Below are 20,869 nucleotides of genomic sequence, written 5' to 3' on the forward strand. Positions count from 1 at the left end.
GCAGCGGTCAGTATGCTAAATCACCAGATTTTCAAGAAAGACCAACTCCAGGCCAAGGTCCACAGGACTTTGATGAGCAATGGAGCCCAGAGTCAGAGTCACTCTTGTCCTCTCTGTGGGCGCTATTTCAGCTCCAGGTCCGGAGACCCGGGAACTGGTCCCAGAGCTCATATCTACTCACTAATGTGATTTAGAAGGTCATTTTCCATCTCTCAGTCACTGTTTCTTCATCTGTGAACTGAAGAATTTAAATAAGATTGCAGGTCTGGGGGCTATTTTCATGCTCCAGGTGCTCCGGGAGTTTGGCAAACATCTCATTCAAATCTCATTTGGCAGTCCTACCTTCTTCTAAAACCGAACTAAAACAATCTGCATACTCAAATCAGGCATACATCAAATTTAAAGAGGCTGGAATCAATGAGCATCTTCATTTGTGTTTCTGTTGACTGAGTAAATAGTATATATTTAAAGCATAAAACAGATTACTCATGAAATGCTACGTTCACCTCTTCCATTTGGGAAAAGAATAGAGTTTCAGTTTACTTCTGGTCAGAATGATTTCCTGGGATCCCAGATCCCAGTCCTCAAAGCAGGCTTCTTCTTCTTATCAGGGCTCTGCTGCTGCCATTTACTCTGCCTAGAAGGTAGTTTCTCCTCCTCCCTCACTCTCTTCGCAAGGCTTCTCCACACTCCGCGTCTGAAGCAGCCAGTTCCACCATCCAAGCCATCTTCCCCTTTTTTATGTTACCCTTGCTTTTCTATACATGTGTTTATCGCCTGTCTTCTTCACCAGCAGAAAGCTTTGGGACATCAAAGGATATTTAGTCGATTTGCTTCTGGGTCCCCAGTGCCTCCCCCAGTTCCTGGCACTAAGTCCCTACTTTATAAATATTTATTGAATACAGGAATACATTTTTAAACAGGGAGGAGCTCGCCAAATCATTATTTTAATGTGGTGGGAAGAGTATGGTATTTGTAGATAATACACATTGGAACAAAATTAATTCTAATACAATCTTCAGTCCTATATGTCTGTGAGCTTGGATACATCAATTAAGTTCTCTGAGCCTCAATATTTTTGTTTGTAAAAGAAATAGTGACCATTCCTACATTTCCAGGCTGTTTGGTGTATAATAGGCATTAAAGCATTTTATAAACTGTAAACATATACTAGTTATAATAACCAAAATCAGCCACAATGTCCACCATCTCCATCACTGAAATAAAGGTATACTCCAGGGCGGGCTGAGGGGTACAAAGCACCAAGGGAAATCTTAGTAGAAGCAGCAAAGATGAATAAATATTCTGAAAGCGGGGGATGGGAAGGATATTTCAAGGAAGCACAAAGAGGCAAGAAAAAAGGAAGGCAGCTGGGGAAGAACGTGTTTCTGTCCATCCCCCCGTTAATACAGCATCTAAAGAGACATATTTAAAATAATAATAATAAGAATACAATTGACATTTTCAAAGCAGAAACACATTCCGGATTCCAATCTTCTAAAAATAACCTATTCAGTGATTTTCATTAGAAATGCCATTGCTTTCCCAGGGTTATTTTTGCCTCCTGCTAAATGTACTCAGGAGTAGAATGTTTGACGGAGTTCTCCCACAAAGCCCCTTCCCTGCCCAGGGACATGTGGTTGCCTGGTCTTTGCCTGGCAGAACAATGGGATCTGGAGCTAAAAGTCAAGAGAGGTTGAAACAATGCTGGGGAAAAGTGCCTACTTACTTGATAAGGTGCGGTACACACTCAATGTTTGGAGTTTTGGAAGTGAAAGGCGAGGCCACGGATGCCTCTTGCTCTGATAAAGAGATGCCCACATGAGCCATTTTCAAAGCCTGAAAGCAAAGAATCAACTTACTGTGGATGCACACTCACGTACACACTCTCCTGAGGGCATGCAAGGAGAGGCCAGTTAAGCTGGCCACGAGGTGGCTTGTGGGCCAAGCACTAGCCAGGAGATGATTAAATTTGGTTCTGCCTGCCACATAAGAAAGAGCTGGCACTGGGTCACCTACTCAAAGAAGTGGGGAATCCAAGAACCAAATTCTATTTCATTCAGTACTGACGACTTAATCATTATGTAGCTTTGGTCAAAACCATCTCAAACCCTCCGCATCAGTTTCTCCATCAGGAGTAATGGAGATGGTGTGTATCCCAGGAGACATTATCTCTTAAAGGGCTCTGAGCAAGTACAACTAAGAGTGCGATGATGGCCCCACACCCCGGCAGCTACTTACCCCACAGTCATTGGCTCCGTCACCACACATACCTACAAAGTAACTAAAAGGGAACCGTGTCAATTGTAGAGGAGATCAAAGCAATCTTGACTGCTAATTTCTCTAATTAAAAAGATAAAATGAGCTTCATTACTTAGGGCTCAAACTTATTATCTATTTTAAGGGAGTTTTCCTAACAGTCTGGTTTGACTAAAAGTAAAGTATGACTCGGCAGTTCCTACAATGGATTAAGGAATCCAACATACTGTTCCTGACTCCAGGGGTTTCAAGGCCACCTCACTGTCTAGAAGACAGCTCTGTCAGCTGTAAAACAGGATGTGGATGATTATATGACAACATTGCAAGGTGGGGAGGCACAGGAATTGAAACCAGAAGATCTAGACCTTTAATCTGATCACGTTACCATCTTGACTATGATTTTACACATTTTGCTGTGAGTATTCGGTGAGGTGCTGTATTCTAAAATGATACACTAAAAATTAGTTGTTGGTGCTGTTAACAGTAACTGGAGAAGAAATCCGCTGTGCCAGTCATCACTTAACTCAAAAATGCAGTGCCAAGCCCAGGAGTTGAGAAAAGAAAATATATCCCCATTTCAGGATTGCTTTTTGAGGCTGTTCTTTTGAATTGTTGACGAAGATTATCGACAGTCTGCTTTTTAAGATAGGAGGACCCTGACAGCATTTGCAGAATTTGCTGTACTTCTCTTCCACACTCCTATGTAAGGCAACGAGTTTACTGTGTAGGTTTTTAATCCTAGTTGATAAAAGAGGACTTTTTAAATATAGAAGCTTGCCTAGTGACTGAATCAAGTGAGTTGGAGGGTAGACTGGGAGCAAATAGGAGTTGGAGTCATGTCGGTGTGGTCCAGCACCAGAAGTAAGGGATGCCCCCAGACTCTGTAGGGTTCCATTAACAGGAAATAAAGGATGCCAAATGATGGGAGTGCATCAATGGAGACCCTTGGTGTTAGGAGCATTCTTCTGATTTAGGATGGAGAGGATGCTTCGGCACAAGAACGCTTTAGTATTTTTAGGGCTATGTGAGCCACTCGTCATATGGACCTCCCTGCATCATAACTGTGATGATACTTTGTAAAAATGAAGTCTAAATTTGCATTGCGCCTTCAGGAGCTGAGTTCAAATTACCTTTCCAGAATTATTTCTTGTGCCCCTTATGTTCTAGCTCAGTAGTGTTCTTAGCTCTGGATGAAAGGAACTTTTAAAAAATACTGATGTCCAAGCCCCACATGAGCAATTGAAACAGAATCTCTGGATGGTGGTGTCCTGGTATTGCAATTTCTTTCAAAGCTCCCAAGGTGACTGTCACACGCAGCCACATTGAGAACCAGTGTCCTAGCCAAACTGAGTGACTTCTTGGACCTCTTACACTCCCCTTAACTGTCATGCCTCCATGCACCTCACACCACCTGAACTGGTAAAAAACCTACTCCAGCTTCTGAAATTCTTCCACCAGACTAGATTTCTGCCCAGGAGACATTCTGGCAAAGATGGTCCCATTGATCAGTATCTGTAAAGAAAGCAAGAGAGAAATTTTTTTATCATGTCAGCTGGTCATACATAAAATAACTGATAGCAGTCACAACACTGACTGGGTAATGATATGCATGAATGAGGAAAAATGTTTCCAAGAAGTCCTCCTTAGGATTTTAAGACTGACATTGAGACTTTGGTCATCAGATAAGTGACTGGGGAGACCAAATCAGTAAATAATAATAATCAGTTAGTTAATAAACAGAGTTGATGAAAATGACAACCTACAGGCATTTAGCTCAGCTGCCGTAGAGATTGTGGTCCTGAAAAATCTTGAGTTTAATGGCATCTTACACCAACAGAGTACGAGAAATTGCAAAATAACAAGAAGCCAGGATCCCAGGAGGGGGAAAGGAGCAACTGCTTCTCAGAAAATTGTTCAGCTCTAGCAGAAAACAAGCCTAATGATGAGACAGTGACTGTCTGTGGTCTTTGACTTAACTGTACCATCTGGACTTGACCAATTGTGAAATTCAGCTGCTATCCCAAATCTAACTTGGGCTATGAGACACTAATGGGCTGTCGTATAAAAACCTATACCAGCTCCATCCACCTGAGCCCCATCCTACAGACTCTAAATTCTTCTGTATTACAGCTGTGTGCTCCTTGCTTCTCTTGGCAGTGAATTCAGCTTAGCGTGAACTCAGCTTTAAAGTCTTCTTTCTTTTTTCTTAATCACTACCTAAGATAATGAGCAATTAAATACAAATAAATAACCTTTAGTTTACATTGGACACAGACTTTCTCTAGGTTGTTCACATGTTCCATATCTATAACTTACGGGCTCCCACTGTGGGTTTGTTCTTCATTAGAAAAGTTTTAAGTTTAAGACCTCTTCTATATAAAGGTCCTCTCCCAAAAATTTCATGGAATTCTTCTATTCTTGGCCTGCCGTCCTGCATAATTGCTGAATTTTCACGATACTGTGAAACCTCTAACCATGGGGATACAGTGACAGCTGCCCCAAAGTAATCTTATCACTTGAGAAGTCACTAATACTTAAATCCTATAGACAGTGGATACTTGGTCAATCAAGCTTACTCAGTTTAAATCTAGCAGCAAATGAGACAGCAGTGACCTCAGCAAACATATCTGCCTCTCTTACGATACATTCAGCAGGTATATCTAACCTATTTAGAGATTTGAAATTACTTAGGATCATGCTCTGACAGTGACATTGTTAGCATCTTTACTGGGAGATTGGTACCCTCTTAGAACTTACCTTTGGCAGTAGGCTGCTGAAATGTTGACTTATAACCTGAAAGGATTTTCCACTTAGGGCAAAATGGTAACTTCCTCCTCTGCTATTATCAGAGATGTCTTCCCTGATGTTAATGTAATTGTCCTGCTGAGCAAGACACAGTTATTTCAGACTTGGTATAGTGGTTAGGACCACAGGCACACCTGAGAGAAGGCAACTATGGCAGTCTAGGTTCTCTCTTTAAAAGTCACACTCCAGCCCTGATTCCTCAGAGAAGCATTTTCTCTTTGCTGGATCAACCTTTGCACATCGACAGCCTCTAGTGACCAGGAGAATAACACTCATGTCCTGTCCTCATCCTGATTTGATCTCGGTGAGTCCCTGAGAAAAGCACATTTCACACATTTCAAGTGTAAAATACAAACGCTTTGCAGCTTAACAAATATCTCTCTGAAGTGAAAACTTGTTTTTATTTTTTCTTACAGAATTAATATTGTCCCACAAGGACACACAACAGAGATAGGATACTAACAAGACTAGAGACAAATGAATAAACTTTTTTTTTTTCCACCCTGAAGACAGAGTCAGATTTTCCAGTGCACACAGCAATGTCTCTCCTAGGGACTGAGTCCTCTTTGAACTCAATGGGATGGCTGGCAAATAAGAAAACAATGGAAAATTAGACTTGCAGCCATGCTCACTATACTCTTTCTAAAGACTTTTTTTAAGTTTAAAAGAATGAATTATTTCTAGCAGCCAGGAAAGCACCATAACTTAAAGGTCAGTAGAAACGGTATGGGAAACCGATATAACTGAGTTCTATGAACAGCATACATGTTAGACATTTGGAGAAGTATGTTGACCCTAGGTCACCTGTACACCTCTGCCAGTCAAAGCTGCTCCGTAGCCAACACTGGGTGACAAGTTAGACACCACGGCAGAAGGTCTCTTTTCAGGTGTACCTGATTCCTGTATGCCATGTGCTTCTTCTCTTCTACTAATTTCCAAGATACAGATGCTGATGAGGACCCAGTAGTTTCATCTGCTTCAATGAGAATGACTTTCTGGTTTTCAGAAACCATCCCAGACTTTCTGGCCACTGTTATTGCAGTCTGAAGATTGTCACCTAGAAAAAAAAGAGAGTATCCCAAGATGAGGTTGACGAGCTAGAACCAATTCATGTAGAGCCTGGAAAACCAGGGTCAGGAGTTTAGGCCTTATTTTGGGTGTGAGGAGAAAGAATCTCTAAGGTCTTTCTCAGCCCTAATCTTCCATGATTTCATGATCCTTTTTCTTATTTTTGCTGCTTTTCATCTGGTTACCTCATGACCTACAGTATATTTTTGCCAGAGAGTGGGAAGTAAAATTAAAAAGGCAAAATTCAAATCTGTTTCTATCATTTGTTAACAGCTTGGTAAATGTTTAGCAAAACCTCACTGGTTTCATCTCATATCTCGTGGTTCCACTTCTAACTACAAGGGAGTAAACCCACTAGAATCTATTTCTCCCACTGATCACAGTGGAAAACTCCAAAGAAAAAATACAAACAAACAAACAATAAATAAACAAAACTCCAAAACCTACCCAAGGACTTTGAAAAGTAAATATAAATGGTAGTATATGGAAGGGAATCAAATTTGGAGAAATAACCTAAAGATCAAGAGATTCTCAGCTCTTTTTCCTCTTTCCTCTCACATAATTTGGCCTAAATGTAAGCCCCAGTTCCAGAGCTCTGCAGATAGTTAAAACTCCAAGAAAAATCTAGTCTTTCTGGCCAGAGGAACCAGGAAAAGGGCACTGGAGGGTGGAAGAGTTATGAGGGAAATCCTGGAAAGAAGAGAGCTAGACAAGGAGGCTAATTCAGTGTATGAACTATGTAAGTTCTGATCTCAATCCAGAGCTGTGCATGGGCAGAACAAACCCAAAGAAGGATAGCAAAAGCTTCAAGAATTGAACTATGATATTAATCACTTCCCATGCCCCAGTTTTACTTGCTAACACACAAAAAAACCTTTCAACATTCTCTAGAGGATTTTAACAAAATCCAAAGTCTCCCAACATAATATTCAAAATGTTCAGAATACTCAACATACAAAAAACCTGGAAAATCTGGCCAGTTGTCAAGAAAAACAATCCATGGTTGCCTGTCTCAATATGACCCAGATGTTGGAATTATCAGACAATGGTTTTAAAGCAGCCATTATTTACCTCCTCGATGTGGAAAAGTTTAATACTTTTGAAATAAATGACAACATAGAACTTCTTCACTGAAAAGAATATACTCTATAAAAAAGAACCAAATGGCTAATTTTTGGTATATATATATTTTTATTGAAGTATAGTCAGTTTACAATGTTATCAATTTCTGGTGCACATGATAAATTTCTAGTGTATCGCATAACCAAATATCTACTTTAGAACTGAATAATATAATGGCTGAAATTTTAAAAATTCATTGGATGAACTCAATAGCACAATGGAGATGACAGGAGAGTCAGTGAACCTGAAGATAGATCAATAGAAATTATACAATCTGAGGAACAGAGAAACAATCTTAAAAACAGAAGAATCGAGACTGAAGAATAACAAAAGAATTCATATTCATGACATTAGAGCCCAAGAAGGAGAGGGGAAAGAGACTGAAACAGGACAAAAAAATTTTTGGAGAAATAATAGCACAAAACTTCCCAAATATGGTAAAAGATTTAAATTTACAGATTCAAGAAGCTCACTGAATCCCAATCAAGATAAACTCAATGAAAACCACACCTATACACATAATCAAGTTGCTAAAAACCAAAGATAAAGAAAAAGCAGAGAAAAACAATATATTACATATAAGGAAACAATGATTAAAATTATCACAGATTTCTCACCAAAAAAACATGGAGGCAAGATGACAGTGTAACATCTTTAAAGGCCTGAAAGAAAAAAACTATCACCTCAGACTCCTATAGCTAATGAAAACTACCCTCAGAGATAAAGGAGACATAAAGAAAAATTTTTAGAGAAGAGAAACTAAGGTAGTTTGTTGCCAGAAGATATACTCAAAAAGAAATGCTTGAAGTTCTTTGGGCTAAAAGGAAATGATATCAGAGTGAAACTTGCAATATAAGGAATGAAAACAGCAACAGAAATAATTAAGATCTGGATAAACATAAAAGTCGATTTTTTCTTCACTTACATTCTTTAACTCTTGACTGTTGAAATTAAAAACTCTAACATTGTCTGGTAGGGTCTCATTGTATGTCATACACAGGACAACTATAATGTAAAGGGGAAAAAGTCAGGGACATTTATGATTATACAGCTACGTGAAAGGGTTGGTAAAGATGTGATTCCTAGAGCAACCACTGAAAAAATAAATAATATAGTAACAGGCATGGCTTCTCCTAGATTTCTGCCAAAATCTACTTTGAAGATCCTTAAAAGAGCTAACTGGTGGGAAGAGGATGCTCCAGCCTGAGATCAGAAGAGGACAGGGAGCCTTGAGACGGAGAGGTTTCTTCCACAAGCCTCAGCAGGGTAACAACAGCCCGTCTGCTTTGCCACAAAGCCTGTGAGAGGCATCTTGTTTAGGACGTGCAGCCCAGGCCTGAGCCTTAATCATCTGGCAAAAAAAATACAACAACCTACTTAAGAAGTCCCGGAAGCTAGGGAAGGAGAGATCAGGCAGAACAACCAGAACACGTGACTGGGAAAGTAGGATCGCTGCTGGAGACTGATGAAAGCTGCATTAAAAATAATGAGAGTTTTTCAGATCCATTCCTACCCCAAAACACAATTTAAGAACATCACAATTCAAAAGGTCATTTGAAGGAGATACTCGTCATTTTTGATACTGGCGTTTGTGGTTTGGAAAAGTGGAGGGCAAGAAAAAAAAATCTTAAAACACAAAGCAAAACTATAAAAATATGAGAGCTACATAAGACAGGCTACAAGGATGTACTGTACAACACCAGGAATATAGCCAATATTCTGTAATAACTGTAAATGGAGTGTAACCTTTAAAAATTGTGTAAAAATTAAAAAAAAAAATTACAGGAGAAAAGATAAGAGACTGAGAGGATAGATGCAGAACAAGAGAAATTCCAGAAGGGAAAAAAGAAAGAGAGAAAAAATAGGCATTAGTTACATGAACAAGGGAACAAATTTTCCTGAGAGGAAGAAGACAGATTTAAAGTGCTCACCATGCTTGAGACTAAATTAATGGAAAAAGATAAACATACAGGCACATCCTGGTAACATCTCTAAACTCCAAAGTTAAAGAAAAAAGATTATATATAAAAATAACAAGTTACCTACAGTGAACTGGCATCGGACCTGTGTATGCAATACCCCAAACCAGAAGACGAAAGACTAATATCTACAGACCATTAATAAAAAAGGACTAGAACCTAAACATTCTATACCCAGGCAAGCTATCACTCACCTGTCAGAGCAGAGAAAGATATTCCAGGATATATAAGAAATCAGAGAGCATATCATCCTTCTATCCCATCCAAGGACTGTTCTTCGGAAAAAATTACAACCAAGCAAGGAAAGAAACAAAGCAGAAATTTCAAAGTGAAGGAAGAGGTGAAGAGGGGGGTGGAGAGTGATGAGTTCTTATTTCTACGTAAATCTAAATGGTTAAGGATAGATTCTGAGAATGTGTAAAATAAGTGCTAAATCAAGATTTTCAAATGGGAGGGCCATACGTAAGGGGAATTCTAATAAGTGGTAAACTAATTTCAGCAACACCTAGAAGTTGGATCAAGGGGCTAGAAAGGGAGACAGTAAAAGTGATCCAAAAGTTTCTTGGATTGTGGGGGGCTTATCAGGGGGGAAATGTACCAAAGGGGAGGTGAACATATTCTAGAGCTCCCAACACAGAACTGGGTTCAAAGGAAGCAGAGTGGGGAGAAAGTGCCTTGGTGGGGAAAGATTGTATCCTGGTGCTACAACGAACCAAGTCGAATGCATCTGAATTATGAGAGCAGAGGAGGGGAAGGGAACACATGCTCAAAAAACATGACTGCATTAGGAAATCATTTACTCTTCACTCAAGAGCTTTCATTAAGAAATTTCACAAGTTTGTATTCTATGTCTATGACTTTGTTTCTGTTTTGTATTTGGCGGGGGGTGGGAAGGGACAGAATGGGATTTCAAAATTATGTAGAATATGTAGACTAGATAAACAAAATTATACGGTATAGCACAGGGAAATATATACAAGATCTTGCGGTAGCTCACAGTGAAAACAAAATGTGACAATGAATATATGTATGTTCATGTATCACTGAAAAATTGTGCTCCACACTGGAATTTGACACATTGTAAAATGACTATCACTCAATGAAAAAACGTTAAATAAAACAAAATAAAATAAAATAAAAGTTCATGACAGAAAAAAAAAAAAAGAAATTTCACTACTTTCTCTTGTGTGATCCTTGCTCACCGCTCCCTTGTTTGCAGTTTGGGGTTTGGGAGTAAGACGAGAGGGGACAGCATTTTTTTATCTCCAGAACTGTAGATCTCATTGATGGGCCTTCAGTGTAGTTTACAGACCATGCTGACCGAGCATTCTTCTTCTAACATTTAACAATAAAAATCAACATCTTAGCTGGGAGGGTAGAGCTCAGTGGTAGAACGTATGCTTAGCATGCCGAGGTCCTGGGTTCAATCCCCAGAACCTCCATTAAAAGAAAAAATTAATAATAATAAATAAATAAACCTAATTACCTTCATCCTCCCACTACCCCTCCCCCCCCAAAAAAGAATGAAACCATCATGTTTGCCCAGCTCATGTTTTCTTATTCAGGTGTTAGCTCAAATGTTCCCTCTCAGAAAGGACACCTCATCTGAAGTAGCTGGTCAGATACACTTTACCACATCACTCTGTTTTGTTTTATGTATCTCATAATATTATTGCCAGCTGTTTATTTGATTGATTGATTGACTGATTTTCTATCTCATCCCACGTGAATGAAACTCAATGAGAGCAGTAACTTTGCCTTTTTTGTTGCCCATCTCCTGTATCTAGAATAGTATTTGGTCCATAGTAAGGAGTCAACAGTATTTGCTGAATGAGTGCATTTCTGTCTATTTCCCCATCAAATTTTTCCTGCTTTCACACACACTTGTTCTATACCTGTGATCATGACGGTCCTTATCCGGGCAGAGATGAGCTCTTCCAGGACAGGTTTTGTTTCTTCCTTTAATCGATTCTCCAAGATCAATAGTCCTAAAAATATCAGATCTGATTCTACCTGGTCCCTAGAAGTATGTGGATGATTGAACAGAAATCACACGTTAATAGTTCTTCTTATAGGAAGCAAAACAAAGACAAAGCTAGCTCTCTCTCTGTCAGAGTGGTCCCCACTCACTCATTCAAGCACCATTCCTGAGGCACTGAATATGTGCAGGAACCATCCAGAAAGAAGACAGGAGAGGGCACAAAGGATACAAAGATGTTTGCTCTGACTGAATCGAGAGGAAGAGAGAATACTTATTAAACAAAACATTTGCTTTAACTTTTATAGACAATGAACTTAAATGACCACAAAGGTGCCTTCCATATGCTGTAGTGATTTTCATCACCTCACCTGTTAGCAACCACCAGAGAGGTGTTCTAGCTCTGGTACAAAACATCATGAAAAATGAAAGAAAATACCAGTTTCTCTAGAAACCAAAGCTATCATCAATACTGTTTTAGTCCCAGGAGGTACGAGGCTATAATCTCAAAAGAAAAGAAAAGAAAAGAAAAAAAAGAAAAGAAAAGAAAAGATTGTGCTGAACACTGGAATTTGACACAGCATTGTAAAATGATTATAAATCAATAAAAAATGTTTAAAAAAAAAGAAAAGAAAAGGAAAGGAGTCCTTCTAAGATCAAGCTTCTCGCTCTCTCAGTTGGTAGCACTGCTCTTTTACATAAAGTGTGCATGTTTCTGCAAACAAATAATTCTCTTATGCTCCTGTCCACCACAAGAACATTTCCAAGATATTCTGCAGGACCAGTAGCAGGGGAGTGCTTTTGGGTTGGGAGTTCAAAGAGTCTTCCATGATTCATTTATCTGAGACCCAGAAACTTCTAGTAGACACAAGAGCAAGACACCAGCACTGCTTAATTCTGGCCAAAATGCAGATGAAAGCAGTACCCAGAAAAGCCAACCTGCCTTTCTCGGCATGTGTGTCTCAATGCCGGTCCTCACATCAGCCAGGAGCCTGGTGGAGAGTTAGGGAGGCTCCCCAGGTCACTGCTAAAACCTCCCCCAAAGTGGCAGGAAGTGGACACAGATTGAATTGCTCACCTCAGAGCTGACTCAGAAGGATAGCATCTCCTGTCCTTCTGAACCTGGCATTTAAGTCTCTCCATAATCTGATTCCAAATGATCTTTCCAGCTTCATCTGTCACTAAATTCTTCATCTACTACAACCCCTAGCCAAGTTAGACCACTTACCATGGGTTTGCCTGTACACAGCTGTCTCTAAACATTTGCTCTAAACTGCCATAAGACATTCTTCTTATTCCATGGGAAACGTCGTAAGTTTCCCAGGATCTTCCATTGAAATCCTTCCTATATCTTGAGGCCAAACTCACGTGCACCTCCTCATAAAGACTTCCCCAGAGAGAAATACTTGCTCCCTCAGCGCATTAATTCTACCTCAGTTTATCTTGTATTTTATTTGTCCATATATTATCATTTTTTGCTGTCTGATCTGTCTCTGTCTCAGCTCCTTAAGGGCAGTTTGCCTGGTTCAATGACAAGTTCAACAACACCCACATGGTGCCAACACAGAGGAGGTGCTAGGCAAATATCTGCCTATTTGAAGTGCTCTGCTGCCTGGTGTGACTTTTTTTTTTTTTTTTTTTTTGCCAAACTACCTAGGAAAATTCATTTCCTCTTTCAGAAATTCTACTGCCAGAGGTTCCTCATGGGAACTGAAGTCAGCCAGTCTGTTAAATCAATGACCATTTACTGAAAACCTAAGTAAGTGCAAGGAACAGGGCTTGGGAAGTGGGGAAGAGAATAGGCAAGGACTATAGTAACTCCTGACTCCAGAGATTTCATATGCAATGGGGATGGCAAGATGACGCATGACCATCTTGGCTATATGGAAGGCTGGGAGGAGTATCGTGCTCATGTACATGCAAGAGTCCTACAGAGTCGGAGAGGAAGGTGTAATCATTTTTAGGTGGAGTAACTGGAGAAGCCTTCCTGGAGGAGGTGATATTTGAGCCGGTCTTTAAAGGATATCCTAGCTGATGCCTGATGAAGGTCCTCCAGTCTTTCTGGTGGCTCTCATACACAGGCCTCAGGTTTTAGACATTTTCAGAGATAAGAATGGTGCAACCTCAAGGCACCAGATCAGGCCAAGAAAATGGCTCCAGAGTCAAGCATCTGACAATGTGTGCAGCCCCTTTTGACACTCGTATTTCTGTTCCTCGGGCACAAAGCTGTCACAGGGTTGAACACACTGTAATTAGGAGATCAGCATTCTAATCTCAGCTCTGCAACTACCTCACAGTGTGACCATGAGTAAATCACTTTCTTTATCTGGTAATCTCTTTCTTGTTTTGTAAAAGAAGGTGGTGAAACTAACGAATCTGCAAAGTCTGTTCTAGCTCTAACATTACATGGTTCTTCTTTTCATGAGTATTATAATATCAGCGCTGGAAGCACTTTGAGTAAACAGACACACACAAACACACACACACACACACACACACACGTCAGAAAGAATGTTCTGCTCTAATCAGGGATTAACAAAGTTTAGGTACATTAACTTAGCGAGGAGTAGGTGTGTTGGTACTGTGGCTTTAACACAGGATGGGCAGACTGATGACCTAAGGTCAGATCCTGCTAGTCAAGTTGTGTACAAACCTGACCAGATTTTGAAAAGGTGGAATTTCAATGCTGTGGGCCAGGGCATGTCTCTCCTGTGTGCCACAGCCCTCGCCATGCCCCATTGCTCGTGGGCCTCCATGTGCTCACAGGCTTTGTTACATATGCCAGCCCCAAAGTCATAGGTTTGAAACTTACAGATAGGGAAATATTTTACTATAATAATCAGAAGCAGCAGCATAGTAGCCAGAATCCTGACATATGTGTCAACAGGCTCTCAGGAAAAAGAATTCCATTCCCAATTCTGCTACATCCTGGACCCAAGTTTCCTCTTCTTTAAAATGGGAGATCCAATCTCAAAGCTCACTTCTAGCTCTCTGACTTGAGTGACCTGGGCTGATTAAATTATGACAAATATCCAGAACTATAATAGCCAAAATTTTAAAAGGTCACATTAATGTGGACAGGGATCCCGTAGTCATGACTTTGGATGAGCCACTTCCACCTTTGAGCCTCAAACTGCTCACAAAGTGACAGGGTTGGGACACATCAGTGATTTCAGCCGGGGCAATACTGCCTCTAGAGGATATTTTGGAAACAATGTTAGACATCTATGCAAGATTTTCAGAAATGACCAGTGCCCAATGAAGAGTTACCCTAGCTCCTATATGCCTTTTAAATATTCTCCAGGACATTCATGGACACTAACAAATCATTTATACTTTCCTGAGCCAGTACAGGCTTACACTGTTTATTTTACACTATGATTTTACTATACAGTATACTGTATTATTATAGTGTGTGTATATATATAGTAGTATTATATTAAGCATAAATAAAACTGTTTATACTTCCTCTTGATCAGTTTTACATATAAACACAAAGTATTTTTGCCCATTTTTAATATTCTATTGAGTTTTCCAAGAATGTAACTACCATGTAAATTGAGGGCAAGTTATATTGTTTTATTCAGTATTACCAACAGTTTTTAGCCATTTCACAGAGTCACCTCACTGACAGTAAGATGGCTGATGGTATTTGAGACTCAGATGTATAACATACCTGTATCAGTCTGCATTCCTAGCTGTTGCAGCCCCAATAATTCTACACGCAGGTGCAACCAACGTACTGCTTCACTTTGTTTTCGTGGAGTCAGCTGAGTATTTATTGAACTATCTATTACTTTTTGTAATGCATTGTAGTTTTTGCTTCAATTTTCACCATATAGGAGGGCATTATATTTCTTTTTTACAGAGAATATGTACAGATCATGTTACATATGAATTTTAGTATATTAAAGGAAGTGGTACAAAACATAGTTACAATAAGTGAGTGTTGAATCTGACAGTGTTGAACACAAATATAGTAGATCTCCCAAATTTAAAATCCTAAATAACAAAATAAGTCGCAGTGTGATAAATAGTGGCTGATATACATAGAGTATTGGACATGACACTGAAAATGAAATAAACATCATGGCCTGAAAACCGTGGAAAATAAAACAACAATAAATTTCAACTAATTAATTAATCTAGTCCCTTTTAGCTTTTGAGCATTCCTATTTTAATCTATACATATTAAAACTATCTTTAGAACGGCCACTCTGAAGCTTTTCTTGTTTCTCTACAAATGTTATCTAGATTATGTGTTGAGTCCAAGCTATATTTATTTGTTTCATTTAGTTTTGTATTTCTCAAGATTTTTTTTCAGATAAGTGTTATGTTTTCTGATTTTCAACTAATTCACCAACTATAATAAAAAATCAAGATAATAAAATAACAATATAGCAAAAAATAAAATAAAACACCCCAAATAATTAAAAGTCAAATACTTACATTTGGTTCAAAAGAAAGACACAACCACAAATTCAAGCTCTCTGAAACATGGGTTATATTCCTATATGTTTTCACAAAGCTATACAATCACATCATGTTTTACAATGTACACAGCTATTTATCATCAATTCTCCCAGTGAGTGTTCACATCAGCTTTGTGATTTAGGCAAAGCAGGGGTACTAATATCCCCATTTACTAAGTTCAGAAACATTTCATGCACTCAAATTCCACAAGCTATGTTACTAAGTCTACTGCCCAGTCTGGTACATCTTCCCATGAAACCATTCTGCTTCATTAAAATTCTCCCCATCCCATTTACCTCATCAAGGCAGTGGTATGGTGGTCCATTTCCAGCTTTTTGTAGGCGAGTCCTATGACCCGGAAGCCCTGTGTCGTGTAAATCTGAAGTTCACTAACAAAACTAGTTGGTACTGTTCAGAAAATAACACAAGATTAATATGCAATATGAGCTCAGTTGGCACTGGTGGTGAAATTCTTTATAAACAGATCCAACTCTTGCCCAAGAATACACACCTCTAGGAAGGTACACAAACAAGTCAGTGGGAACCCTCAGTAGAACTGTGTTGTCACAGTTGACCTCTTGGGAGCCAGTGAAGTGGAAACAAAAAGGAAGCGTTCAAAAAATAAAAATAAAAAAAGTGTATAACCCAAAGATTTTTACCAACAAACACTGATTTAGAATCTACCATGTGTCAGGAATTAGCTATGCAGAGACTGAACTGCAGGCTCCGCTCAGAGCACCTCTGTCTAGTAGGGTGACAGCCAGTAGACTAACAACACAAGGGAATGAGATGACTGCTACGATTCAGGCAATTTGCAGCATGCTATAGAAGCCCTTGGTGCATCTACCAGACTGGGAGGAGGTGGTTAGGTTGGAGAAGGGAAAGGGCATTCTGGCTGAGGGAGCATCCCGTGCTCAGGCACGGGGACATGAAACAGCAAGACTTGAGTAGTTAGTTCAGCTCACAGGGAACACAGGAGTGGTAAAGAAAATTTGGAAAGTTTAATAGGATTCAGATCATGAGTGCCTTATGTATAATACTAAAGGAGTTTGAGATTACCTGGAGCCTATGGGAAACAACCAGAGAATGAAAGCAGGAAAGTGACAATAGAGTTATACTATGTGTTGGGAAAACCAATTTGGTCACAGTATGAAGGGTGAATCAGAATAGGGGATACTGGGGGTAGAGAGCCAATTCACCAACTATTGAAGGGATCCAGTGGAGGGATGAGATGGGGGCCTGAGCCGATGGAGTCACAGGGCCATGGATGAGCAATTGACAAGACAGGGATGGGGAGGAATCTGGGAAGAATCCTATATTGGGGTTGAGGAGTGGTACTATCATTCACTTAGATGGGAAATATAGAAAGTGAGAAACATAAGCTTGATTTTACTGTTGAGTTTGGGATGTCAATGAGTCATCCCATTGGTGATGGTCAGTGAGCATTTGGATTCATCGATCAGGTGCTGAGAGGACATATTTGGGGTGGAAATACAGATTTTCCAGTTGTAATGTAAGTCTGTTCACTTACTTGTCTCTGGTTGGCAAAAGCTGGCCACCCTCTCTGGTGCGCCTTTCATGAATGCCAGCCGGTCACCCCCCATCTCTTGGACAATGACTGTCATCCTCTGCAGCGCTGATGAGAATGGGAACTGATGCAGGATTGCAATTCCTTCCACTGGGACCTGGTGGAGGGATGGGGAATGGAGAGGGACACACCACATGGCCTCTAGCTTTGAGGAATTAATTACTCCTCCCCCAATCCTTATTTTACAAATAAGGGAAACAAGATCTCACTAATTTTCATGTGTGGAAGTCAAAGAAAACATACCTCCAAGCTTTCAAAATTGTGGGCCTGTCGGGACTCCCCTTCTGAGTTGGGCGTTCTGGGGTAGCATGCAGGCAGGGCTTACCTGGCTGACTGTCTTGCAGGGCTTAACGACCATGGCATATGCCGGCAATCCCTTGATGTGGAAATTGTCCCCGGAAATCGCCATTTCCTATTTCAAACAGGATAGGTCACTGTAGAGATTTATTTCTTGTTCATCCACTAATACAGTGCTCAATCCCTCCCCTGGAGAAAATCCTCAGACCGGCACAGTGTATTCCCCTCCCTCTGCTACATGGAGGTGAACCAGACTTAGTTCACCACACACACAAAAATAATGCATCGGAAATGCTGCGAAATTTGAAGGGCAGACACTTCTGAATTATTCGTACAATTTATCCTGCTTTCTCTGCTAGATTGTGCTGAACAGAGGCTCATTCTCCATTTCTGAAGGGCTTAACTTGAAAACAGTGAGCATGAATAGCCAGACTTACTGTGTGTGAGGCAAGCACCTTACTGTCTTTCTTCTCCTGATGTTCAAGGCTGCTTCTGCTCTTCCTTCTCTGTCTAATTTGAATTGACGGTCCTCAGGGTACAGTAGGACAGGGACTGTGATGTACGTGGTTAATGTTCAGTAAACACACGGTAATTGCTATAATAACGACCCTAAATTATAGTCAAAGGAACCTTTTACCCAAAGATGCCAAAATGTTTTATAATCATCTCATTGAGTGGAAAAAAAAAATCTCAGAGAGGAAATTATGATCCCTACTTAAAGACACAGAAAAGGTAACCCAGAAAGGATGGAGAAAGTTCAATCAGACTGCTGCAGAACCATGCCCTACAACAGCTGGAAGGAACCCGGAAGATGTCTCCTTCGGTGGACTGGATACACATATATCGCAGGGACCTAGAGCTGCACCAGGCTACGGGGCCCCAGGAGGTGGGCTTGTAATAAGCAGGTGGGAGTGTGTGTTCCCTAAGCTGTGCTTTTACTCCCCATCTTTAATCTTAGTCAGAGCAACTCCAATTATTTGTTTTTTTTAGGTTTTTTTTAATCTTTTATTTTCTTATTGAAGTACAGTCATTTTACAATGTTATGTCAATTTCTGGTGCAAGGTATGTTTCAGCTCATCATATACATACATACATTTGTTTTCATGTTCTTTTTCACTATAGGTTACTCTAAGATATTGAATATGGTTCCCTGGGCTATCCAGAAGGAACTTGTTGTTTATCTAATTTATATTTAGTAGTTAGTATCTGCAAATCTCCATCTCCCAATTTATCCCTTCCCACCCCTTTTTCCCCCTGGTAACCATAAGTTTGTTTTCTATGTCTGTGAGTCTGTTTCTGTTTTGTAAATAAGTTCTTTTGTGTCTTTTATTTTTTTCTGTAGGGTGCTTTTAAATAAGGTTTCCTTTTAAAAAAAAGATTCCAGGTTTTTTGTTTCATTTTGTTTTCTGTAAACAGTGCTAGTCTAATTCAGTCCTCTCACTTTAAGGTCACGGAAGCCAAAGCCCCGACAGCAGAGATGATTTCACTGAGTAAAGGAGTCAGAGCAGAGCCAAGACTAGAACCAGGAGGGCCAGATTCCTCATCATGAACGAGACCATTTGTTCTGAAATCTACTTCAGAGTCTCAACAAAAGCGCTCATGGCTTTCCTTTTTATTGTTTCTAGTCTTTGAGACAAAAATCAATACTAAAGTAATAGTAATAAAACTCCTGGTACCAATGAGTTATCCTAAGCACCGGGGACAGTTCTGTTTCCTAATATTCATGTTCTAGAAAACTTTGAAACCAGACATTGCTCATACTACAATTAGAAAGGTTTAGAATTAATTATACAATAATTATACTAATGCTATCCAGCCTGTAATATGTGCCAAGCTCAGTACCAGGGATTTTTAAAATGCATTGTTCCCCTTTCCTCACAGGAACCCAAATATGGAAGAACTTGTACCGAGGAGAAAACCAGGCTTAGGTGAGTTCTCTCACTGCCGCTTGCACTCCATATTGGAGACCTCACGTTTTTATAAGTACTGGATAGCTATGATACAACCCATGTTGGTCTGGCATCGAAGAAACTCCTTAGATTCTCTGCAGAGCACAGGCTTACCCAGGAGGTGGCTTCAAACATCTTGAGGTCCAGTGGGTCTCCCTGGATGGTCCCGTCCAGGAGGATCAGGGAGTGGCAGCTGGCCATGGCCGCACACAGGGGGCCCCATGGCAAAGCCCTGCCCGAGGCAAAGCTGTGGACTTCCTGGAAGCTAAAGGAGCAGAGGGAAAGGGCTTTAGTCCCACCCCTCCAGGCCAAAATGGAGCTTCTGGAGGGGACTGTCTTTTTAAAAAGTAAGTTAATGTGCTTTGCTGCGTTGCAACCCCACTGTCTAATCCCCTGCAATGAATGATAGTGCTTCCTGCAGCCATCATCCTCACGTAAGTTCAATGAGTATGAGAAATATCCTGAGGTTCTTTCAAGCTCTTTCTTCCCTCTTCTCCTTACCTTCTCTCTGGCACCAATTTAAATCCAGGGATATAGAAAGAGCTAGAAGTATCACCCTCAGTTCTAAGGGCATCCACTCCCACCCGCACTTCCAGACCACTTCACTTCCTGTGCTGTGAGACAGAACAGGTGAGCTCGTACTACAGCTACTGGCGTGTCTGTGTATCTCCCTCAGTGCATCCTTCAGGGCAAGGCCATCTCCTCCACATCCCTCTCTCCAACATATCCGATGTTTGGTCCACAGTAAACAATCAACAACTATGTGGCTGAATAAATGAATGAGTGGTTATTGTAAGTCAGAAAGATCCTAATGGCAAAGAAATGAAATTTTTAAAAAAACATTTTTGAAAAGGCACTGTATTTCCCTCTTCCACCCCAGCATCTGGTGTCTGTATTGCAGCCATCATCACCACTGCTTCCTACAGAGAATGACCTCATCTAAAACCTGCTGAGACACAACTCAGATGTCATATACAGGGTTCTTTCACTAATTCAGAGTTGATGTTATCCAGTTTGGCCTGAGCCTACTAGAGGATGCCCTCTGCACCTTATTGCTCAGTCCCTTCTTTAACATGTAGCGCAGTAAGTGGTTCACCAAACAGTCCATCCTGTTTGGGGGACCCTCAGTGGCAGAAGGTGCTTCCTGGATTGGGGCAGAGTCTGCTTCTTGGAGCCAGTCAGAATCTACCTGTGCCTCCTCCTCCACATGTCAACTCCTTTCAGATTCGTGGACCAGCCTGACCAGCTTCCCCTTTTATACTCCCTTCATCTGAGGTTACACAGGAACCTCTAGCTACGCCTCCAACATGCAGGTTCTGGACTTCTGATCTTCCTAGATAGTCTTTCTTGG

At 40.4% G+C, this 20,869-nt stretch overlaps 1 protein-coding gene across 1 annotated transcript in view; it reads right to left on the reverse strand.

Annotated features, from left to right (window-relative positions):
- ATP13A4 (ATPase 13A4) overlaps positions 1–20,869 on the reverse strand; it is a 116,209-nt gene that overhangs the window by 18,924 nt on the left and 76,416 nt on the right. Inside the window, exons 14-23 of the mRNA XM_015236588.3 lie at positions 19,633–19,783; positions 17,598–17,684; positions 17,216–17,369; positions 15,981–16,092; positions 11,129–11,253; positions 5,958–6,121; positions 5,017–5,142; positions 3,692–3,771; positions 2,242–2,284; positions 1,730–1,839 (exon numbers count right to left, since the gene is read on the reverse strand). Of these exons, the coding sequence (XP_015092074.2) occupies positions 1,730–1,839; positions 2,242–2,284; positions 3,692–3,771; positions 5,017–5,142; positions 5,958–6,121; positions 11,129–11,253; positions 15,981–16,092; positions 17,216–17,369; positions 17,598–17,684; positions 19,633–19,783 (1,152 nt within the window). The remainder of the gene's footprint in view (positions 1–1,729; positions 1,840–2,241; positions 2,285–3,691; positions 3,772–5,016; positions 5,143–5,957; positions 6,122–11,128; positions 11,254–15,980; positions 16,093–17,215; positions 17,370–17,597; positions 17,685–19,632; positions 19,784–20,869) is intronic.

The sequence above is a fragment of the Vicugna pacos genome, chromosome 1 (genome assembly GCF_048564905.1).
Source record: "Vicugna pacos chromosome 1, VicPac4, whole genome shotgun sequence".
NCBI classification, from domain to species: domain Eukaryota; kingdom Metazoa; phylum Chordata; class Mammalia; order Artiodactyla; family Camelidae; genus Vicugna; species Vicugna pacos.